Genomic DNA, 25,899 nt, shown 5'->3' on the forward strand with positions numbered 1-25,899 from the left:
ATACTATTGCTATCCCCATTTTACAGTTGAGGAAACTGAGACAGATAGAGGTTACATGAGTTGTCCAGAGTCACATAGCTAGTGAGTATCTGAGACAAGATTTAAAATATCTTCCTTACTCCAGGTCCAGAGTTGCCTAGAGTCAAAGGTGGACTTGCAGATCAGAGTTCAGAAAAAGATTCAGTGAATGTTTGCCCCTATGGAAATTGCAGATTGATGATGGAAGAATTGACTTTTGAAGCAAAGGAATTCTTTCATAATTCAACTAAGAAGAATTCAGGCAGTGCTGAGAAGAGTTAGAACCTTATGGTGAATTTGATTCAACAACTCCTTCAAGGAAATGTAGATTCCTTGGGGATCCTGAGGGTAAAATTGACAGAAATACTAGTTAAGATTCAGACAGCTAGAGTTAGTAAAAGGAGTCTGATCCACTAATTCCACTGGTTCCCCATCACCATTCTGTACAGTCTGAACAGAACTGAGACAAGTTAGTTTGGATAGTCACTCTTCTGTAAAGTCCTATTCCCTGAACAAGACAAGGAAAAGAAGCTGGCAGGTCTGGGAGGGCTGGGAGCTGGGCTCATGAGCAACTTAACTAGCTGTTAGCAGGTCAATTGACTCTGGGTGAGGGAATAATCTGAATAAATCTGGAGATGAATTAGAAGTGTATTATAGAGAAGTGTTCTTAGCAATTCATAACAAGAGGAACAGTCTGGGATGATAAAACTGAGGGGACATTCCCTGATTATGGGGAACTTACTGAATAGTTGTTTATTTATTTTGTTGCTTTATTATTCTGGTAGCATCTGGGGCATACTCCAGCCCAAAATCCATCAGCCTTTACTGCTTCTATTTTAGCCAGCAACAAAACCTTGGGTCTCCCTGGTTTTTTATTTTTACTTTTATTATAAAAATAGATCATAGAATCATGGTTGAGGAGCTAGACACAACCTTAGAAGTCATTGAATATAACACATTCATTTTTATGAATGAGAAAATTAAGGTCCAGAGAGATCTCAGTTGACCCTGGGGTCTTGAAGGCAAGACCAGTGGGGCACACAAGGTTTTTAGTGACTTTTCCAGTAAGTACCAGAGTTAGGATCTGAAATGATCTAGAGCAGTTATGAATTTTTGAAAATTTGGAGGAAAACTAACCTGAGATTTCTCTTTGAAGGGGGAGAGGTGAAAGGGCAGGGAAACATAGGAGATACAATGGGTTGGGGGAAGCAATTTTCAGTGTAGGAAATTGTAGGAAAGTACTTAAAACTTACCTCCAATTTACCCTGTGGTTTGTGTATGGCATATATATATATGTATATATATATATATTATATATATATATATGCTATATATTATATACAATGTATATATTTATGTACAAACAAGAAATGTATACATGCATGCACATTTAATTGTTTATACATATCTACATACACATGTGCATATGAACACACATTTTATAGATTTACGTGTATAGATACATAGATATATACAGCTGTAGATATAGATATAAATTGTACATAATAGTTTCCAACCTTTTTGCAGCTAATTAAACTGTAAACTCCTAGAGCCAGCAAGGACTATCTTAGTCTTAATTTTGTATTCCCAGCCCTTAGCACTGCTCAGGAAACATTACTAAATGCTTGTTAAGCAAACATATTTTAAAAGTATCCATTCATTTGTATATGTTGATATGCAAAGTATGAAAAGCTCCCTAAAGACTCAATTAAACAACCCCTTATCCTTCTTCTCATCCCAGTATGAATTTAATTTTCCTCTCACGATCCATATTTTATTTTAAAATTCGTTTCAACCTCTGTTTAAGACCACTTCCTAGTATGTATTGTACAGCATATTTGTAACTTTCTGCAATTGAGGTTTTATAAGCACCGACTAACTTTTTCTCCCTTTTGGTCCAAATTAGACTGTTTCTGGAAGGTTCCTCTGGTGCCTGACCCTATGTTTTATTAAAGATTTTATTTATTTTGAGTTCTACCATTTTTTCCCCCCAATCTTACTTCCCTCCCCCCACCCCCACAGAAGGCAATTTATCAGTCTTTACTTTGTTTCCATGTTGTACATTGATCCAAACTGAGCGTGATGACAGAGAAATCATATCCTTAAGGAAGAAACATAAAGTATAAGGGATAGCAAGATCAGACAATAAGATATCTGTTTTTCTAAATTAAAGGGAATAGTCCTTGAACTTTGTTCTAACTCCATGGTTCTTTATGTGGATACAGATGGCATTCTCCATTGCAGACAGTCCAAAATTGTCCCTGATTGTTGCACTGATGGAATGAGCAAGTCCATCAAGGTTGATCATCGCCCCCATGTTGATGTTAGGGTGTACACTGTTTTTCTGGATCTGTTCATCTCACTCAGCATCAGTTCATGCAAATCCCTCCAGGCTTCCCTGAATTCCCATCCCTCCTGATTTCTAATAGAACAATAGTGTTCCATGACATACATATGCCACAGTTTGCTAAGCCATTCCCCTACTGAAGTACATTTACTTGATTTCCAATTCTTTGCCACCACAAACAGGGCTGCTATGAATATTTTTGTACAAGTAATGTTTTTGCCCTTTTTCATCATCTCTTCAGGGTATAGACCCAGTAGTTATTGCTGGATCAAAGGGTATGCACATCTTTGTTGACCTTTGGGCATAGTTCCAAATTTCTCTCCAGAAGGGTTGGATGAGTTCACAGCTTCACCATCAATGTAATAGTGTCCCAGATTTCCCACAACCCTTCCAACAATATTGGATCATTAACCTTTCTGGTCTTGTTGGCCAGTCTGAGAGGTGTGAGGTGGTACCTCAGAGGAGCTTTAATTTGCATTTCTCTAATAATTAATGACCTTAGGTTCTTGTTTGGTTTTTTTTAGGTTTTTGCAAGGCAAATGGGGTTAAGTAGCTTGCCCAAGGCCATGTAGCTAGGTAATTATTAAGTGTTTGAGACCTGATTTGAACCCAGGTACTCCTGACTCCAGGGCTGGTGCTGTATCCACTGCGCCATGTAGCCACCCTGACCTAGGGTTCTTAAAGATAATATTGGAAGAGGGACATAAGCTGCAGGGACCAAGCTGGGAATGCTCCCATTCTGAGCCCAGGGACTGTGTAGTGAGTGTGAGAGATAAAATGTTCCAGACTGCTATATACTGAAAGGCTAATCTTCTGTTTTCTTCACTGGGAATGCTAAAGGCACACTCCCTTCTATTTTCTAAATTGTTTAGAAAGTAAATGCTCTCACACCCTATACCAAGATAAGCTTGAAATGATTTAGATATAAAGGGTGATACCATAAATCAATTAGGAAAGCAAGGAATAGATTATCTGTAAGAACCAGGAGAAGAGAAGAATTTTATGACCAAGAAAGAGACAGAGAACATTACAAAATACAAAATGGATAATTTTGATTACATTATATTGCAAGTTTTTACACAAACAAAACTAATGCAACCAAGCTTGGAAGAAAAAATAGAAAGCTGGAAAATAAATTTTTAAATCTAGTGTTTCTGATAAACATCTCATTTCTAAAATATATAAAGAACTAAGTCATATTTCTAAGAGCTACAGTCATTCCTCAATAAATGGTCAATAAAAAATGTCTTTCAAATGAATTAAAGTCATGTGAAAAAATGCTCTAAAATCACTTTTGATTAGAAAAATTCAATTGATGTAACTCTGAGACCTCCTTACTCCCATCACGTCAACCAATATAAAAGAAAAGGGAAATGATAAATATTGGAGGGGATGTAAGAAAACTGGAACACTAATATAGTGTTGGTGGAGTTACAAATTAATTCAATCATTTGGGAGAAAAAATTTAGAACTATGCCCAAAAGGCTATAAAACTGTGCATACCCTTTAATCCAGTGAAATCACTATTCCAAAGAGATCATGAAAAATTACCTCACATATATATATATATGTATGTATGTATGTATGTATGTATGTATGTATGTATAACATAAAAGTATTTAGAGCAACTCTTTTTGTGATAGCAAAGAATTGGAAATTGAGGGGATGCCCATTAATTGGGGAATGGTTGAACAAGTTGTGATATATAAATGTAAAGGAATACTACATTCTATAAGAAATGTTAAGCAAGTGAATTTCAGAAAAATCTGGACTTAACATCAACTAATGCTGAGTGAAGTGAGCAGGACCAAGAGAATATGTGTGATGATCAACTAAGATAGACTTACCTCTTCTCAAGGACTTGTGATGGAAAAATGCCAGGGAAAGAACTATCAAGTCTGAATGCAGAAAAAAAGAAAGAAAAGAAAAAATGTAAATGATTTTTCCAGTCTTGCTACACCTGCATATAGCTTTAGTAGGATTGTCTGATGCTTACTTTTAGACTACTTGGGAAAGGAGTTCGAGGTTCTACTTTCTTCTCTTAGGGGTACTGCTCCTAGTTATTCTGTTTTTCAATAAGTAAAGAGAAGGGTTTGTAAAACTCAGATAATATCTTTAATAAAAATAAATTAAAAAAAAAAGAGAGAAGGGGCCTGGGCCTACCTCATGTTTGAATTGGGGGAAGTATCTGTGTCAAGGAAATTTTGACAAATAAGTTCAAGAGACATAGTTTATGGGCAATTAACAATTGTTTTATTAAGACTAGCAGATAATTAATAAAAGGCTTGGCCATCTGACCAACTCTCATGAACCAAAGACCCCTCATGGAATCTATTCAACACATATGCCCTTAGAAGAGTAGATGTCCCTAAGGGAAGAAATAGCTCTGATTTGTTAAAAAGTAATGAGAGAATTAATATTATAATGATGAGGGGAGCTTCTTCTACTAAGGGTCTGGGAAATGTGACCCTGATCACTCGTTTTCCATGAGATACTCATCTACACCCATACCCCCTTTCTAAGGTAATCTAGGCAAAAGGGGAAATCACTTCTGTTGAAGGAGAAATATTTTCTAGACTTTCCTATAATGTTGAGGAAATCTGTGCTTGTCCAATATTTTCTGTGGGCCTTTGACTCCCTCTCCCTTATTCAGTTTAACCCTCTTCTCAAATGTAAATTCACCACAATAATAGAAAGCAACCTTAGCCCCTTCCCACTATCCCTCCTCCATCTGACTGGCTTTCAAGGTAGATGCCTAACTGCAATCACATTCAGGTGGGTTACCCCCGACTCCTCTTTGCCCAGGAGGTAGGCTAGACTCCCTATAAAGGAGTCTCCTCAGGGGGCAGCTAGGTGGCACAGTGGAAAGAGCAGCGGCCCTGGAGTCAGGAGTACCTGAGTTCAAATTCAACCTCAGACACTTAATAATTACCTAGCTGTGTGGTCTTGGGCAAGCCACTTAACCCCATTGCCATGCAAAAAAAAAAAGAATCTCCTCCATGGTAGATCCACATGGATCTAAGCTCAGTTACATCTTGTGGCTATTTTCTTTCCTCTTTCCTCTTTTCTCTTTCTTTGCTGTTAACTTTTGTGAACTTTTTAGTAACTTGTGAACATTTTGTAGTAACCTGTGAATCTTTAGCCATACCTGTGAATTTCCTCCCTGAGACAGGTGGTGATTTCATCACCCCTAAACAAACCACCCCCAGTCCAGTCTCTCCAGCAGCATTTTTAGAATGATCACAGCTGTCCTCTCTCTATCTTCACTTCCACCTCTCTCCATCTTCCATTTCCTCTGAAACTTAGTCTGAGTAAAATGCATAGGCCCCAAACTACCAATTCACTTACAACTAAAATGTCTTTTCCTTTTTGATCATATCTGAGTTTTTCCAGGGGGTTGCATCTGCCTAAGATTTCATTATATCATTAAACTCTGCCCTTCAAAAGCTGTCTGGTTAACCTGCAGAGGCTGATTTCTGAATAAAGAAATAGAAAGGGGAAAGAACTTTAATTGATAATCAATATAAGAAAGAAATAATTATTTCTCTCAAAACACTGGTAAATGTTAGTTCTATCACAACCCCTACACATTTTTTTATAGCATATATTCAAAATAAATTCTGGGATATCTGGATAGGCCTATATAAGGAAGAAACAGAATAAGCCCTCATGTAAATTGTTGTGCCAGTCACTTTACAGATTTCATCTCATTTGAAAATGTTGATATAGGAATGTCCTACTTGAGCTGGAACTGGAACCTCAGACTCAGATTTCTCGAAAACTGGAAGGATCCATCAGGTTTCTAAAATCAGAGGCTGGTACTATGGAGGAAAAGAGATTGACCTCAAATCACTTAATTCAGATGAAGAATATTGCTGTGGAAATTCTATTTCTTGTGGGTTTTGTGGGTTCCTTTGGAGGTGATTGCCTGAGGTCCCAGTGGTTGGTAAAGGGCCACTTCACTTCCAGGCTCTACCTTGTTCTTTGTGTAGGCTAGTTAGCATGTGAATAGTAGAAAACAAAAAGAGTATTAAAGGAAAAGGAAAAAGTCTTTGGCCTGTCTGTCTAATCTAAAGGATCAGTGGCTTTCTTAGGTACTGTTTGCTCTACTCAGTCTTGTGTCCTGATAGCTCCTTTCAGAAATATAGGGGAAAGGCAGCTAAAGAAAGCTTTAAAGAGCAGTTTTGCAACTTAGTCATTTACTGTCCCTAATTCCCCTGTGCACAGCAATCCTTAACCTGAGATAGGTGAACTTTCAAAAAGAAGATGATAATTCTATTTTAATTATGTTGATTTTCTTTGCAATTTTTTGTATTTTATTTTATGCATTTTAATTTGTGGGGGAGAGGGTGGCCATAAACTTCGCTAGCCTGCCTAAGGTTTCTTAGGAATTTATTTAACTTGGTTTCCTGGGATAGCTGAGAATGAGGACGCCCTGCCTCCTTATGGTGGTACCTGGGAACTGCACTCCCCCGCCCCCATCCCTGACCATAGTATGGCCATTCATTCAACAAGCATTTATATCAGAGGCATAACTTCAGCCTGGGGCCTCTTGACTCAAGGCTGGTAACATCCATTTCCTCTGACACAACATTGGTTGTGTGACCCTGAGTAATCTTAGTTTTCCAGACAAGACCATAATATCTTAAAATATGTACACCCATCAGCATTGGTAAGAGGGAGTTGCTTCACTGAAGTACCTTGTGTCGATGATATCACTGGTCCACTAAAAATAGATATGCTGGTCACTATGGAGACAAGAAAATAAAGACAGAAACAAAAACTGCACTTATATTTCTTTCAAGGAAACATCATGAAAACAGATAAGTAAATACAATGCATTTTGGGATGGAGAAAATGAGGGCATTTATCAATGTAGACAAAGCGATTTTGTCTCCTTACCCCTTCTCTCCCCCACCCTTCTCAATTTCTGGAATAAGAATAATGCTTCAAGTCCTACCTCAACCCCTTCAGTAGAATTTCCAACAACTTAAGATAACTATGATCCTAGAAATAGTGTTCTGGTTATGAAAATTATTGAAATAATATGGTAACCACAGTCACCCTCATATCCAGAAGGCTACTCAAGTTGAGTAAACACCCATTTTCATTTAGTAATTCATTGGAATTTAGAAGCCATGGTCTCATCACAACTCAGATCTCAGTCTCCCTGCATGTGCACATACCCTTTTTAAAGTTTATTTATAGGCTTTCAAATCAAGACCATGATCATTTTTTCAGAAGATGCAAATAGATGAGAAATCTGGCTTGGCAGTGTCTATTTTTTTTTAATTGAGAAATTGGGTTTGTACAGAATTATGCGCTTGGATAGAAGCGTTGGGGTGAGGCTTCTTTTGTCTCAAGAGCTAAAAATTCTTTGCTCTGCTTGCTCTCCTTACAGACAAATAGGCCTCCTTGGTAGGGTGCCATTTGGAAGATGCCTCAATCTAGTCAACTGTGGTTTGCCTTGCACTGGTATACAGATGTAAATTGTGATGACAGTTAAGCCAGGGATAGTAATTCTAGTTTCAAGATGAACATAGACAGTGAAAAAGGAATCACTAAAGTGAAAGGAGTGAATTCTAAGATTGGATTTGAGGAGAAAGAAAAGAACAAGGGGCCAGAAGGCTGAAAGACTTGGGTTTCAAGACTGAATTCTGCTACTTAACTCCTTTTATGACCTTAGAAGACAGGTGGTTGGGGGCAGCTAGGTGGCCCAGAGAATAGAGCATCAGCCCCAGGGGCAGAAAGACCTGAGTTCAAATGTGGCCTCAAACACTTAATACTTACTTAGTTGTATCACCTTGGGCAAGTCATTTAACCTCAAAAAAAAAAAAGAAAAGGAAGAAGACAGGTGGTGAAGTAGACTGGGAAATAGGGCTTGATTGAGAGGATCTGAGTTCATACATTTACCAGCTATGTGACCTGGGCAAGTCATTTGGGCTCTCTGTACTTCAGTTTCATCATCTATAAAATGGGCATAATAATAACACCTACCTCACAAGATTATAGGAGTTATAAAGCACTTTGTAAAACTTAGAACTCTATATAAATGCTACTATATTATTAAATCACTTAACCTCCCTGAGCTTTCATTTTTTAGAGTATTTTTTTCAATTACATGGAAAGACAATTTTTAACATTCATCTTTATAAATGTTTGAGTTCCAAATTGTCTCCCTACCTCCCTCTGAGATGGAAAGCTTTTTGATATAGGTTATATATCATATAAAATCATATAAAACCTAATTCCATATCAGTCATGTTGTAAAAGAACATATAGCTTGCAAATCAATTATAGTTTGCAAAAAAAAGTCATGAAAAAAAATAAAGCAAAAATAGTATGCTTTGATCTGCACTCAGAATCCATAGTTCTTTCTCTGGATGTAGATAGCCTTTCTACCTTGAATCTTTTGGAATTGTCTTGGATCACGGCATTGCTGAGTAGAGCTAAGTCCATCCTAATTCATCATCACACAATGTAAGCTTTCATTTGTTTTTGGAGGGTTGTTTAGTTGTTCAGTTGTTTTGTAGTCATGTCGTTTTCTTGGCAAAGATACTGGAGTGATTTGTCATTTCCTTCTCCAACTCATTTTGATGTTTGCCCTTCATTCTTTAAGAAGACCATGACATCAGAAAGGTGATGCCATGACAAGCGCATGAGTTGGATTTGAGGGAGGGAGCTGTGCTAAGTCACCAGCCTCACTTTCTTCTCAGCGCCATCTGGGTCCAATGGCCAGTTAGGAATCAGGATGATTGGAGATGACCCTGGATTCGAAGTATTCAGGGTTAAGTGACTTGCCCAGGGTCATACAGATAATGTGTCAGGCTGGATTCGAACTCCCATCTTCCTGATTCCAAGACCAGTGCTCTATCCACTACATCACCTAGCTGCCCCCCCAACTCATTTTTTAGATGAAGAAACTGAGGGAAATAGGGTGAAACGACTTGCCCAGGGTCACATAGCTAGCAAGTGTTTGAGGCTAGATTCAAACTCCCATCCTCCTGATTCCAAGGTCAGTGTTCTATCCACTATACCACTTAGCTGTCTATGGAGATCATTCTTGTGAAGGAGTCAGCTCTAGCATTCTCTGACTTGGTGAATTCAGACTTATTCTACATTACTCGCCTTTCCACCTTCTTCAATTCCATCAAATTGTCCTTCTTGCTATTTTTTTGTTAGTTTGAGGTTTAATTTAACACAAATAAAAATGTGCAAAGCATTTTTCTCATTTTCTCCAGAGAGATGTGTGTAAAGTGCTTAATCCTGAACCTTTGCTCTGGAGGAGGCACTTAATAAATGCTCACCTCCCTCACCTCCAGCTCTGCTTCACTCCTCAGCCTAACTTGAGGATAGGTGACCTTGATTTACCAGCTGAGGAGGAATCATTATGAGCAATCCCAACACAATCAGATTTTTCCCACATCAAGATTCAGAGTAAGCTCTTTGACATTGTGCACCCATGGTTTCCTGAATTCATTGGTCAGCTTAAGTTTCAACTCCTTATCTCTTCTGGAGCCAATGCTAGGCATCAAGATCTGGTCCTTGAGTTATCTTTGAACCTTATTTGGGTTTTTGCCAGTGACACAAGATCACCTATCTATCTATCAGATGAACTTTTGGATTCTCTTCTTGACTAGTTTAGGTTTCATGAAGAGTCTGAGGGTAGTTATGTGGCCAGTAAAGAAATAGGAAAGAGAGAAAAAAGGAAAGACCAAGAGTAGGGCCAATTTCCTCCTTGCTATAATTCCCATACAATACTCCATCTTCCATCTCTGTGCCTTTGTTTTGGCTATTTCTCTCCATGTCTGAAATATACAACCACCTCACATCCACCTTTTGGTTTCCTTTAAAATCTGCTCAAGCAACACCTTTGACATGAAGTCTTCCAAAATCCCATCAACAACTAGGGACTTCCCCCTTGCCCTCCCACTGTGCCACAAATTTATCTTAAACTTACTTCGCATATATTTTTTAATGCATTTGTTAGCTCCTTAATATCAAGGGCTGTTTCCTTTATCTTAGCAAAGATACTGGAGTGGTTTGTCTAGGGCTTCATAAATATTTGACTGATTGATTTAGTTTTTATAGTCAGAACAATTTCCATTACATTTTTTCCAAGACTTGAAGGCTATTACATTAAAACTTCAACCTATCTGTGGCTCGATGTGATAGTAATTAATTGAAGAATGTGCTATTGTCCACACAGATTGCCCCATGTTGCTCTCACAAGCATAGCCTTGTGAGCCCACTGGCCCCACTCTAGAATATCCAGTTGCAAAGAGACTTCAAGCATGAAATAAGGCAGGGTCATATAGGCTTTCTGAATCAGAACTCATGCTGCCCTGACCATGCTTCTATAAAATGCAGATCTATCAGCCAGTAGAAAGTACATTCCTTGAGGGCAGGGACTGTTTTTGAATGCTTTGGTAAATTGTTGAATTGAATAATATCCACAAAATAATAGGCAGCCCAGTGTTCCTGGCTCCTTGCTAGTTTACAAAATGACTCTAAAAGATGCCTCCCCCAACTCCTTTGTAGAAGCCAGGGATTCTGGCTTCTACAAAGTATAGAATATAAGTTTTTAATGTATTGATTTTTTCTGTTCTTTTTCCCCCTCTTTTTCTTTTTAAAAATTCTTTGTTGATAAGGAGTTATAAGCTTCTTTCTCTAAAGGAGAGAAGGCTACAAAGGGAAATTTAGATGGTATAAAAACAAAAGATATCAAGAAAAATGTATTTCTTTAGGGAAAAAAACCCTTGAAATGACTAATAAAAGGAGTCTTAATGTCAGATCTGCAAACTTGCTTTAAAAAATTTTTGATAATTGTATTTCAATATAATTGGCTTCTTTTCTAGGCATATCTATTTTATTTTATGTATTTAAAAATATTCAGAGAATGAGTCAGTGAGTGGACTTTCTCAGACTGCCAAAGAATGATATAAAAAGTTTTAAGAATTCTTGCCAAGTCAGCATAGGTTGGCACTCTGCAATTACAATGTGGTCTGACTGCCCATGGAACTGTATTAGTGAGAGCTTTTTGAATTGAACTGCAATTCAACTTACCAAAGTGTGGAAGCCCACAACCAGAAAACTGGCCAGCAGCTGGTAAGAGGACGGGGAAGATATATGTATAAGCCAATGGAGAGCATGGAAAGTGGGGGGGGGGGGTGGACTAAAGAGTCACAACATTAACAATAATGAAAAGTATCCCCGAAAGTAGGGTGTGTGTGTGTGTGTGTGTGTGTGTGTGTGTGTGTGTGTGTGTGTGAGTTTCTGTAGGTATGAGGGTTCCTTATAAAAGGGAAGGAAAAAGAATGACTGAACAAATTGTGATATATGAATGTGATGGAGTATTATTGCTCTATAAGAAATCCTGAGCAACCAGATTTCAGAAAAACCTAGAAAGATTTGCATGAACTGATGCTGAGTAAAGTGATCAGAAACAAAAGAACATTGCACACATTAAGAGCAAGAGTATGTGATGAACAACTATGATAGACTTGCTCTTCTCAGCAGTATCCAAGACAATTCTAAAGGACTTTTTTTTTTTTAGGTTTTTGCAAGGCAAATGGAGTTAAGTGGCTTGCCCAAGGCCATACAGCTAAGTAATTACTAAGTGTCTGAGGTTGATTTGAACTCTGGTACTCTTGACTCCAGGGCTGGTGCTCTATCCACTACGCCACCTAGCTGCCTCAAATATGTTTGCTTCACTCTTTTTTTTTTTTTTGCAAGGCAATGGGGTTAAGTGACTTGCAAGGCACAGCTAGGTAATTATTAAGTGTCTAAACTCAAATTTGAACTCAGGTCCTTCTGACTCCAGGGCTGGTGCTCTACCCACTGTACCACCTAGCTGCCCCCGAAGTACTTTTGATGAAAAATATTAACCATATCCAGAGAAGGAACTATGGAGTATGAGTACAGACCAAAGCACCCTATTTTCAATTTTTTAAATTAATGTTTTATGTTTTTTTCCCTTCTCATGGGTTTTTTCACCTTTTATTCTGATTCTTCTTTCACAGCATGATGAATATGGAAATATGTTTAACATAGTTATACATATATTACTTATTAGATTATTCACTGTCAAGGGGAGGTGGGGAGGGCAGGGAAGAAGAGAGTAAAACATGTAACTCAAAACCTTACAACAAAATGAATGTTGAAAACATTAATAAATAAAATTATTAATTAAAAAATAAAAGGGTAAAGGGAAAAACAACCTTGGTAAATTCTTTAGATTGCATTTTTGGGGAAATTCCCTAACCATCTTCAGGATTTCATGGATTGTAGAAGCCAAGACAGATACTTATCTGTGAACACAGGCTTACAGGATCATCTTACCTTTTTGTTTTTAGGACGCCCACTTCCATCTACAAATAAACCTGTTGGGGACTATCCATTCATAGTCACAGCTGATGATGGACGGAAGGTCCCAGTTGTTCAAGCTTATGCATTTGGAAAATATCTGGGGTACCTAAATGTTGAATTTGACAATGAAGGAAATGTAGTCACGTCACATGGGAATCCTATCCTGTTAAACAGCAGTATACAAGAAGGTATGTGAGATTGGGTAACTAGAATGGGTGGGGGGAATTTTGTCAAATCCTGAAGAAAAGGGAGATTATTTTTCCTACTATGTTTATTTCAGGATGGAAATACTATAAATCTACTAAGAAATCTCATTCTTCCAGACCACTTAAATGCCTCTTCTTCTCCTTCAGTATCTAAACAACATGCACCAGCTGCTTTCTTCCACCTTTTAAAAAATGTTTGACTTAGTTATTGAAAATGCACTCCTCAGTTCATTTTTAGCTGAATTTTTTCCAAGTAGATAATAGTATCACCACCAAGGAAGATAAATGTTTAGATAGACTTTTCAATTCTAAGTGTAATGTTAATGGCATGGCCAGCATATGGCATGAAGCCTCTGATCCCTAGTAAAGACAGTATCTCCTATTGGTTTTTCATATTTAAATATTTTTCCTTAGTTTTAGTTTTTATATTCTTGGGGGGGTACTCTATACACTCTGAGCACACACAAATTAGTGGACCATGATGAGTTTCTAGAAGACAGGTTGAAATGGACATTATCTTGGGACTCAAGTTTATAAACTCTCCATCCTTCAGTTTATCAGAGAACCAAACCTAAGTGATCATAAAATACAAATTCAATTTTTCTGCTAATTTAGAGACTAGAAATCCGTAGACCTCCTAACTTGCCCCAGAAATCAATAGCCAGTCCCCAAAATGATACTAAGTCCAACTGCACACTTTGACTACCATATGCTCTGCCTCTTATATCCTTCTCCAGGTGTATCCTCAGCCCTCGTGGTCATCCACCCTGTTAGTACCCCTACCCCATGTACACACTTCCTAATTCTGTATATCTCCATACCCCCAAATTTTTCTATTGGGCTGTTGATTGTTGTTTTCTTACATTTTCCTTTCATAACCTACATCTCTCTACCTTTTCTCCCTCACTATCTCACACCCACTATCTAGAAAAGGGAGGAGGAACAGGTATTCTATAGAAGGGGATAAGATGGTGGCTGATCTAGATTGGGGGTGGTGGCAGGAACTGTCTGTTCTTGTGCAGTTGTCGGTTCTGCTAGATGTTTTCCATTTTCTGTGCCCTCTCTAGGCATCCCCAAATATGAATGGAGGAAAGGGAAGTGGGGTATACACTAGAGCTGTAGCTCCAATGGTAATGCACAACAAGAAGCAGCACTGGGAACAAAATTTTCTCCTGCCTCCCCACCCCCCACCATTTGCAGGAGCAGGATCCAGTTGATCTCATCAATATTCCTTCATTCATTTCAGTTGTGTCCTATTATTTGTGACCTCATTTGGGGTTCCCTTGGCAAAGACAGTAGAGTGGTTTAGCGCATTTTATAGATGAGAATACTGTGGCAAACAGTATCTCCAAAACCAACCCAGAGCCTAGTAAGTATCTGAAGCCAGATTTGACAGATGGAAAAATGAGCCTTTCTAACTTCAGATCTGGCACTCTTGCCTTAGCTACCCTGAAAGCTTAATAACCTAAGGTGAACACTGGAGAACCCTTTTTATGACATCATAGGAATAATTGTCTCCTCCATAATTTCTTCCCCCTTTCCTTCTTCTGGCCCCATCATGGCCCTCCTCTCCATCATGCCTAAGGTCTCCCAAGAAGAAAGTTTTACATAGTGATGTGGTGGAAACACTAGATGGTAGAAGGAAAGAAGGTAGGAACAGAACAAGCATTTTATAATAAAGCCTTTTGAGTTAAGCACTTTACAAATATCTCATTTATAATCACAAAAACTTCAGGAGATGGGTGAATATTAAAATGGGGAAACTGAGGCAAATAAAGTCAAATGACTTTGCCCAGGGGAAAAACAGCTAGTGTCTGAATTCATATTTGGACACAGATCTTCCAGTCTCTTAGGCTGGAATTCTATCCATTTGAGCCACTCAGATATCCTTGTCAGAAGATACAGGGGATTTCAGAGCAGGGATAGCAAAATGGATGGAGGGAGGTAGACAAAAAGATGGATCATCAGAGACCCTGGGAAGGGAGCTTCCAATTTACTGTCCTAAATGACTACAGAGACAATTTAGGCTTTTTAATGGTTCAGGATAGGAAGGGTCTGGACAACTAAGTTATGGACTTAAAAAGTATGGAATATAGATAACTTAAGCAGTCAAAGCAACTATAAAGTTATCCATCTATATTTCTTCAATTTTTTAGGCAGTGGTATAAAATTAGCTGATAAATTCAAATTTCAAAGTTTTTATCATCCAGAATTACTAGGTTCAGTTTTAAATAAATCCTAGTATCAAGTTTACTTGAACTTTAGTTGTTTCTGGCACTTGGAAGAGTAATCAATTATTCTTTTAGGTTTTTTTTTTGTTGTTTTTTTTTTGGTAAGGCAAACGGGGTTAAGTGGCTTGCCCAAGGCCACACAGCTAGGTAATTATTAAGTGTTTGAGACTGGATTTGAACCCAGGTACTCCTGACTCCAGGGCTGGTGCTTTATCCACTATGCCACCTAGCTGCCCAAGTAATCAGTTTTTTAAAAATGATAGTGTATTGTTGGGTCAAAGTATCATTAAGCCATTAGACACGTGATGACAGCTTGATATGATCTCAAGAATCTGACTTGATGTAAGGTCTGTGAACCAGTTCTAACATTAAGTTTTGCTTCTCTTCTAGATCCAATCATAAAAGCACAAATCAACAGCTGGAGGGTAAAACTGGACAATTATTCTAAGATGGAGCTAGGGAAAACCATTGTTTATCTAGATGGCTCCATGCAAACCTGTCGTTCTAAAGAATGCAACATGGGAAATTTGATCTGTGATGCTATGGTAAGTGATATCTCCAAAACCACTAGTTTAGGTGTCTTATAATTTGCAATTGAAGAGTGTAGCATTGGGGAAGTTTCCTTCAAATACACATATGTGTGTATTTTTTTTTCACAGTAACCTTTGCACACTCAGGGCATTGTGCCAGCTTGGTAGCCTGGACTGGGTGTTCATGGACACTTCAGTTGGACTCTTATAACATTAAATACATCCAGTAACATTTATCAGTGGTTATGGAAGGAGGGTCACTGCTATTTAGGACATAAGTTAAAAAAAAATATCCTTTTGAGAACTTGATATTGGTTATTTAAAAAGACTTATTTTTCATTTTAAAAAATCATCAGACTGTATAAAAGGTCTATCTGATTATTCTGTAGGCATTACTTGGATTTAAATTGGTTAAGTGTAGCTATCCAAAAGTCAGTATTTTTGTGCTACCACTGTGACCTGTTTTCAGAAATCTCTTTGCTTGATTGAACAGCATTTTGCACAGATGTAGAATATTAAGCAAAAAAAGGATAATTTTTCTAGTAAAAATGTCATTGCTGAAGAAGTAGGGGATTCCTTTTTCAGTGTGCTGAAAGGTTTTTTTTTGTGGGGTTGCTCTTTTTTATTCATTGTTATTAGGGAGGCAGGAGAAAGGTATATTGGGAAATGTAGGTGATGATAAAACAAGAAGATAAATTATTATTTATTATCTAAAACATACATTAATATTTTCTAAATGTAAAAATAATTTTTAATGTTGTTGAAGAAATATCAGCAAGATCACATAACTCATCTAGCTTACCTGGAAACAGCAAGCTTGTGCCAAGAGACAAACTGTAACCACTCCTCTCTGTTAAGGAACTAGCCCGGAACATACAACAGTGAACTGGAATTCAAAAGGTCTGGCACTACCTCTTAATAACTATGTGACCTTGGGCAAGCCACAACTTCTCCAAGCCTCTGTTTCCTCAGTCCTAAAATCAGGAGAGGCATTGGACTCATCTCATTGGCACAGAGAACTTGTACTTGAAGAAACTCTCCCAGTCACTGGCATCTTCTTTGCAACTTCTAGGATGCAAAGAGTTACCTGGAACACTGGAGTATTAAATAACCTGCTCAGGGTCACAAGCACTATGTTTCTTTTTTTTTTTTTTTTGCAAGGCAAATGGGGTTAAGTGGCTTGCCCAAGGCCACACAGCTAAATAATTATTAAATGTCTGAGACCGGATTTGAACCCAGGTACTCCTGACTCCAAGGCTGGTGCTTTATCCACTACGCCACCTAGCCGCCCCAAGCACTATGTTTCAAAGGCAACATTTGAACTAGGTTTTTTTGGTTCCAAGGCAGTTCTTTATTCAGTAAGCCCAGCCACCTCTCATTTATAAAAGAGGGATAGTAAAATCACACAACTACCCCTCAGAATTGTCATTAAGGAAAGGGTTTTGTAAACAACTAATGTGCCATGTAAATGTAAATTCATATTATAGCCTAAGTTCTCTTTGTTCATAAACACTCACTGACTGCCCAAACACGTTGACCTCAATGATGCATCTTCTTTGTCTGTTCATTTTGTCCTTTGTAAGATGGGAATACTCCTCAGTGCTACAGAAAGCTATAAGTATCAGAGGTGTTTGTCATTTGTATTGGTGAAAAGAGAATTTCCACATCAAAGATATCACAGATTTATACTAAAAAAAAACACAAAACAAAACCCAACACTAACAAATTAATGAGAGAAGTAACATATCTATTAACATCATTAATTTAATATAAGATTTAGCTTATTAGACCTAAAAGTTCTGATAAATGCAATGACCAATCATGATTCCAGAGGACTGACAAAAGCATGCTACTCATTTGCTCAAAGATGTGAGGACCTGAGGTGCAGAATGTGGGAATTTGTTTATTCTGACAATGTGTTTTTGTTGCACATATTTTGTTTTTCTTTTTTTTTTCCTCAAAGGGAAAGGAGGTGAGAAGAAAGAAAGAATAGTCACATTAATTTTCTTTAAAATGAATAAAGTAGATAGACTGATTACCCTCTATGTAAGGGGGAAACCTGTCTCCTGAGCATGAGGCAGGGAATAGTCCTTTCAGTTCTTATCTACAGGGAAACTGAGAACTGGCTCATGATAGGCCTGTCTTTTCTTTCCTGAGACATATTTGGTAGAAGGATCATTATGGTAGTACCTTTATTAGGATATCTGAGGATTCAGCCAAGACCTTTGTGATCCCATGTGAAGAATGAGAAGAGTAGCTGTACAGAGAGGTCAACTGATCATAGGCCTGGTAGACTTGGAGGTTGTCCATTAAGTTGGCTTAACTCCAACCAAGGCCAAGAATGAGAACTAAGTTCATGAGATAAGAGTTTCCTCAGAGAAAGTCACAGAATAAGCAGTTATCTGCCTTGACTCCTCAGAGGAAGGCACTGAATATAAAATATCAGATAAAAAGAATCTTATTAGACTGTATTTGAGAGCCAGACTGTTTTTGTCTTTCTTTGTATCCTTTCCTAGGGCTTAGCATGAAAGCATATTAGGTGCTTAATTAATACTAATTGATTTAACTTGAAGAAAGAGTTTAGTTATTATCTGAAGGTGCCTAAATTCTTCAGGTCAGTAGAGTATCATCTAAAGCAGGGATGGGAAACATCACATTTAGTCAGAAGTTGCAGCCATGGGCAAGACTAGAAATTCAGTAAATCTAGAAGCTGTTTAGGGGTGAATTAATTAAATGTTTGACCAAATATCCAAGGCTAATTTTTAAATTGATAATTTTGTGTGACCCTTAAATGATGTTAGAAATATCCAAATGGCCTTTGACAGAGAAAAGATTCCCCATCCCTGGCCTAAAGGAATAATTTATTGAACCCTAAGGGCCTTAAAGTATTCAGGTGCCTCCTCAGACTAAGCAGAATTCTCCTTTTCCCTTCTTAATTACTGTTTCTAAGGAAAACACAAAGGTCTCCCATCTCAAATAGCTTTATGGAAAATGTATTCTTTAGGCTTTGGAGTTCCTAGCAGACATTTCTTCATAAATCTCTTACATGGCTACTCTGTCCATTGTCCATGTGAAATCACAAAGGTCTTGGTTGAATTCTCAGGTATTTTAAACATAATGCTCCTTCTTCTAGCTATGTCTCAGGAAAGAAAGAGATAGACCCATCATGATTCAGTTCTATTCGATAAGCATTTATTAAACCCTTACTATGTACACAGTTACTGGGACATATGCTGGTGGTAAAATGAATGATCAAAATTAAATAGTACCAGCCCTCTAGAGCAATGCCATCCCATTCTACTGGAGTAAAACTGCATATATACAAACAAGTATATATAAAGTCATTTCAGCAGCTAGAATGGGGGGAAAAATGTGGAATCAGGAAAAGACATTTGTAGGAGGTGGAGCTTGAGCTGAGCCTAGAAGTTATGGGTTCCAAAAGGCAGAGGTGAAGAGGAAAAGCACTCCAGGAGTCAGTGCCCAACCAGAGCAAAGCCCCAGGGTCAGGATGTAGTGGGAGGATCCTAGAAGTAACAAAAGAAATTTTGCTTCCTAATCTTGTGCTCGATGAGCTTCCAGGTATCTTTCACTAAGGAAGCAAAGGCAAAAAAAAGTGAGATCATTTTGTGCTCCTGTTACAGATTAACAACAACCTTAGACATCCTGATGAAATGACTTGGAACCATGTTTCCATGTGCATCCTGAACTCAGGAGGCATTCGAGCCCCCATTGATGAACAGAACAATGGTATAGTCTTCCAGCTGGCTTTGTGTCTTGGGAATATGTTTCATCTTGTCTCTACTGCTGAGGGTCCATTCTGGAGAGAGTTACCTAACCCCAGGATCATCATAGGGCTTAACACTGGAAAGACCTTTGAGCCAAGAGTTTGTCATTTAGATTATTTCCTCCTTTAGTATTTTTAATAATAATAATAATAATAATAATAATAATTGTAATAATAGCTAACATTTACATAGTGCTTGTTATCTGCTAGGCACTATGTTAACTAAGAACTTTATAATTATTATCTTACTTGACCTTCATTCACATCCACCCTGGGAGGTAAATGCTATTATTATCCTCATTTTATAAATGAGAAAACTAACCAAAAAGAGGTTTAATGACTAGCCCAGGGTAACATAGTAAGTGTCTGAGGCCACATTTGAACTCAAGTCTTTCTGACTCTAGATCTTATACTCTATTCACTGCACCACCTAAGCTACTCCAACTAACAGAAAAGAGAGGACAGATATAATTCTATATGCTGCTCAAGGCAGGGGGTAAGATTGTAGACCCTCCTAGAGCTCATTTCTATCTTTAGGATTGGGTGATTCATGGTGATAATTGTTGGGATGCAACTGATGCAGCTTTCTGCTCTGTCTTCCCCATCCCTTTGATCATTCCTACTCCTCACACCTAGCCCTAAGGAGATATTTATTTGGGGTTTCTTCCGTCTGATGCCCTGTTGATGTCACTTGTGATCCCTCCACACAGGTACAATCACATGGGAAAACCTGGCTGCCGTGTTGCCCTTTGGGGGCACTTTTGACCTAATTGAGTTAAAAGGCTCCACTTTGAAAAAGGCCTTTGAGCATAGCGTGCATCGCTATGGTCAGAACTTTGGGGAGTTCCTGCAAGTGGGTGGTAAGTTTTTTACCCTTTCCATTTTGCCTGTGCTTAACTTTTGTGTCTCAGAGATTGAGATTTTTGTTTTGTTTTTTTCAAGGCAGTGGGGTTAAGTGGCTTGCCCAAGGTCACAGAGCTAGGTAATTATTAAATTTCTGATGCTTGATTTGAACTGAGGTCCTCCAGACTCCAGGGCTGATTCTCTATCCACTGCACTACCTAGCTGCCCCTCGTGATCATAGATTCTTTTTTTTTTAAGGTTTTTGCTAGGCAGTGGGGTTAAGTGGCTTGCCCAAGGCCACACAGCTAGGTAATTATTAAGTGTCTGAGACCGGATTTGAACCCAGGGACTCCTGACTCCAGGACCCGTGCTTTATCCACTGAGCCACCTAGCTGCCCCATGATCATGGATTCTTAAGAAATATTTTGTCCAGTGCCTTTAATTACTAGATAGGAAAACTGAGGTCTGGGAGATTCAGTGGTTTGTTTAATGTAACATAGGCAAGTGGCTAAACTGGGATATGAACTCATGTCCTCTAATTCTAAATTCAGAGCTTTTTTCCATTGTAAAACATTGAGATTTCAAAACCACTGAGTGATGTTTTAAAATCCAGTTTTCTGGGATTTTTATAAGTTCTCATTAATGATCCTGATCCCGTATTTTGTTTGTAATTATCAATGATAAGGAGATACCCTCAGATCACCTGTGATAGATATTCAGTTAAAAGGGGGAGGAATAGGGTTGGGACCTGTGTTTTCAATTCAGGTGAGAGTTCATAACCAACACAGTCTCACCTTAACAGTCTCAGGGATGCAGTGAAAGGTTAAATGATTTGGCAAGGGTCACATAGCCAGTATGTGACAGAAGCAAGATTTTAAATTCAGATATTCCTGACTTTGAAACTGGCCCTCGGGGCGGCTAGGTGGCATAGTGGATAAAGCACCGGCCCTGGCGTCAGGAGTGCCTGGGTTCAAATCCGGTCTCAGACACTTAATAATTACCTAGCTGTGTGGCCTTGGGCAAGCCACTTAACCCCATTTGCCTTGCAAAAAAAAAAAAAACCTAAAAAAAAGAAAAAAAAGAAAAGAAACTGGCCCTCTATGCATTATATAGCACTGCTGCCTGTCTTTCTGGCTTTCTCTTTCTCTATATCTCTGTCTTCCTGTCTCCCCTCCCTTCCCTACACATATATGTTGATGTACATATAGGCTCTTTATATATTTCTATGTATATAGAGAAATACATATATACACATATACATATATGTCTGATAAACATATATGTGTAGATACACATACCCACCCAGAGTATCCCAAAAGTCTTAGTGCAGCTTACATTCTAATAAACTTAAATTTCACCAATATTTTGAGGGCATACTATATATTTTGAATTTTTTATTACTGTATTTTACTTTTATACATTTTTATTGCCATATTTTATTTTTACTCACATCATTTATATTCCTTCCTCTATCCAGATAATCTTGCCTTATTAGCAAGAATAAAGAAAAAAGGAAAGGTTCAGCAAAATGAATACACATCAACCTTTGAAAGTATATAGTAGGGGCAGCTAGGTGGCACAGTGGATAGAGCACCAGCCCTGGAGTCAGGAGTACCTGAGTTCAAATCCAGACTCAGACATTTAAAAATTACCTAGCTGTGTGGTCTTGGGCAAGCCACTTAAACCCCATTGCCTTGCAAAAAAAAAAACCTAAAAAATATATATATATATAGTGTTCCATACCCATAGCTCACATTCCCTATCACTACATAGAAGGGAGAGAGGTGAATTTTCTCTTCTTTTGTGGATCAGATTAGTCATTATATTTGCTAATATTAAGAATTAATAATAATCATATAATATAGAATTGACAATTCCATATAATAATCACATTTGTTATTTCATTTACCTTGTTAGTAGTCATTTGGAATATTGTTCTGCTGGTTCTGTTTGCTTCATTCTGCATTGGTTCATATTTCTTGTTATGATTCTCTGAATTCTTTTGGTTTTGTTACTTTTTATTTCATGTCCCACAGTTTGTTTAGCGATTCCCTTTTTTGGAAATCTCACATGGAATAGTTGTGCTTTCCCCGCCATTGCCAACCCTCACCCCACTCCATCCCCACCTTGTTTCCCTACCACTTGTCTAACTTACTTTCTTCAGAAACCCCTAGATCCAGTAATAATTTAAATATACATTTTTTTTCCCCTAGGAATCCATGTTGTATATGATCTGAATCAAAACCCTGGGAATAGAGTGATTAGTATAGATGTCCTTTGTACCAAATGCAGAGTGCCAACTTATGAACCCCTCCAAATGGATGAAACCTACAAGCTTGTCCTCCCAAGCTTTCTCGCCGAAGGAGGGGATGGATTCAGTATGATTAGAGATGAGAGCCTGAAGCATGATTCAGGTAAGCCCAACTACCATTTTACTCTTTAGCACACCCCCATGCACATTTGGAAAACAGTACTTTGTGAAGACAGGCAGGACATAAAAACCAAAACCAGATCATTAGCCTGCATTGGGGCTAAACTAAGCTGATGACTAAACTAGTAAGTTAAGAACAAAAAAAAAAAGTCCCCATGCAAAGCAATAGTTGATGTTGAAAGTTTGCCAAGTTCTTTACATGCCTTATTTTTTTTTATTTAAACCTTACAATAATCCTATGAGGAAGATATTATCTCCATTTCATAGAAACATAGGTCTAGACCTCTTCATTTTAAAGGAAAGCTGAGACTCAGAGATAAAAAAATAACCTCCTGAGGTCATCTAGTTAGTAAAATATTAGAGGCAAGATTTGATGCTTGCTGTTGGGGGGGGGTGGAGAAAAAATGTGAAACTCAAAACATTAAAAAAAATGATCACTGAAAACTATCTTAGCTTGTAATTGGAAAAATAAATAAATAAAATATTTTTTTAAAAAAGATCTTAAACCAGGGTTTTCTGATTCCACATTCAACACTATTTTCATTCTTCTATACTTGCCTCTGATAAGCCAGGTTTTCCTTTCTTGCCTTGTATTTTAGTATAAATAGGTCATGTCAGATGACAAGATGATGAAAAAAAATGTCTTTTCCCCCCCCAGCACTTTCTTCTAATGAAATAACATGAGAAACAATCCATCATCAAATCTTCTATGGACCAGAAATTGTTCTAAAGATTAGGAATACAAATTGAAAAAGTAATATAACTTCTGCCTCAAGACAAAATAGTAAAATATATCAGCTAATGTACAAAATGAATTTTTGAAGGTAGTGTTGAGAGGGCACTCACAGATGTTGCAATCAACACAGACTTTTTAATGTCGAAGGTAACTCTTGAACTGAATATTAAAGGAAGGCAGGGACTTCAGGCAGCCGGGTGGTATGGTGGACAGAGGGCTGGACCTGAGGTCAAATTCAGCCTCAGACAATGAGCAGCTGTTTAACCTTAGGCAAATGACTCAATTTCTTTGCCTCTTTGACTCCTCTAAGGTGGGGATAAAATGGGTATTTTTTTAAATGGGGCTAATAAAGCACTAGCGTTGTTTGGGATTCAACTGAAGATAATAACTGTAAAGTGCTTAGAAAAATACATAGCATATAAGCATTATAACAATGTTGGCTTAAAACGAAAGTAGAAGGATGGACCAGAAGTCAGGAAGACTTGTATTAAAATTCAGTTTCAGGCACTAGCTGTGAGACCTTTGGCAAGTCACTTAGCCTCTTTCTGACTAAATTTCCTCATCTATAAAATAGGCATAGTAATAGTATCTATGTGCCAGGATTGTTGTGAGAATAAAATGAGATATTTGTAGAGCATTTTGCAAATCTTAAAGTACTACATAATGTCAATTATTATTATTATTATTATTATTATAATTACGGAGAGAAATGGTGAGGGAGTTTATTACAGATTGTCAAATGCATCTTAGACTGGAATAGCTGAATTGTATAGACTATATGGAGGGGCATATAATATGTAAAAAGACAGAAAAGGTAGAGAGGGGTCATTCTGAAGAACTTTAATTGCCCAACAGAGGAGTTTGTATTTGATCCTAAGGATAACAGTGAGCTACTAGAATATATTAAGTGAAAGGATGACATGATCAGAGAAGCAGCAAATGATCCTACTTGTTATAAACTGTCATAGCAGCAAAGAAATCTGAGAGCTTGAAAAGGACCCTGATGGATATTTTGTCCATATCTCTAATTTTATAAATGAGGAAATTAAAAATCAGGGAACTGAATGAAGGGATTTGTTTATAGTCATGTAGTTTTATCTTCAATTACATTCTATCCACGGATAATGTGCTTTTTTGCAGCCATGGATCATTCGAAAGAGGAAGGAAGGAAAAACCAATAAAAAAATACCACCAACAAAGCCATCTTCTTTTTTTCTCAGTGCAAGATTATATTTAGCACATGCTCAGAACTTAGATGGTCCCTCCTCTTCCTCATCCCATTGCACACTTCACTTCAGTTGTTGCTTCTGAGGACCAAGGGAAAAGGAAGACAGAGGTGCCATTTGAACTAAAATGGAGTGGGAAAAAAGAGGAGCAAAGCACCATAAGGAATGAGCTTGAAGGGAGGGATCATTCCATGATGGGTAGACTGGTGGTGTATGCAAGAGGGAAGAAGATGAAGGGAGAATAAGAAGTTGAAAGAAGGGGACAGGAAACCTTAGTCCTGGAAGACTATTTCACTGGAAGTGAAAGGTTTTTTTTTTTATGCCCTTGCTCCCTCCAACACCCTGAGTGGTTCTGCTCATCCCAAATCTTCCAGTCCCAGGCCAAGTGATATTGGAAATTCTATGGATGATGATATCTGGCCATAGAGAACATAGAGAACTGAATCCATCAGTGTCGATTTAAACATATCATTTTCATTTTACAACCAATCTGCTTTTCTCTGAGCTCCTCTCCTTAAGTTACCTATTTCCATATCTACAGGCAAAGCCTGAAGATAGTGTGATAAAATACAAAAATTACCACCTATGGTCAGGAAGACCAAGGTTCAAGTCTTGTCTCTGACACACTAGCTCTGTGACTATAGAAGGTCACTCTCAGCAACCCAAGAAACTTTCTAAGACTAAAAGTTACAGGGGAGTTGCTCGCTCCTTTACATTATCAGATAGAATTTCCATAACAGGGGTTTCTTACTCTGATATAATTTTAAGTGAGGCATACTCAGTGCCTCATATCTGAATTATAGACTTCCCCAAGAATAATATGGTCACTACAATTAAATTTATTTGCAATCAATTGCATTGCTTTCCCCCATCCCTTCTCCTTTTGGAGGCTACATTCTCTCCCACATTCCCTCTTGCCCAGCTTCATTTTATGGATTAGTGCATCACCCCAGGAAGGGATCAAGACCAGAGAAAACTTTCTCCTCTCAACCCAATTAATTTTGACCTAATTATTTGCTGCCCATATCCCTGCAGGAAGGAAGGAAGAGGCAAGGATGGTAATAAGAGTCTCCTCCCCTCTAGTCTGTCCCTGAAATCCTTTTCAGGGGAGCAAATTTTCCTTAACTTAATCCTAGGAAGAAGAATCAAAAGACTAATTCGATTTTTCCACTATATTTC

The 25,899-nt window shown here is 37.9% G+C and overlaps 1 protein-coding gene across 1 annotated transcript in view; it reads left to right on the forward strand.

Annotated features, from left to right (window-relative positions):
* NT5E (5'-nucleotidase ecto) overlaps nt 1-25,899 on the forward strand; it is an 80,756-nt gene that overhangs the window by 50,083 nt on the left and 4,774 nt on the right. Inside the window, exons 4-8 of the mRNA XM_074187098.1 lie at nt 12,721-12,921; nt 15,561-15,715; nt 19,342-19,447; nt 20,195-20,344; nt 22,541-22,741. Of these exons, the coding sequence (XP_074043199.1) occupies nt 12,721-12,921; nt 15,561-15,715; nt 19,342-19,447; nt 20,195-20,344; nt 22,541-22,741 (813 nt within the window). The remainder of the gene's footprint in view (nt 1-12,720; nt 12,922-15,560; nt 15,716-19,341; nt 19,448-20,194; nt 20,345-22,540; nt 22,742-25,899) is intronic.

The sequence above is a fragment of the Macrotis lagotis genome, chromosome 5, assembly GCF_037893015.1.
Source record: "Macrotis lagotis isolate mMagLag1 chromosome 5, bilby.v1.9.chrom.fasta, whole genome shotgun sequence".
Taxonomy (NCBI): Eukaryota; Metazoa; Chordata; class Mammalia; order Peramelemorphia; family Peramelidae; genus Macrotis; species Macrotis lagotis.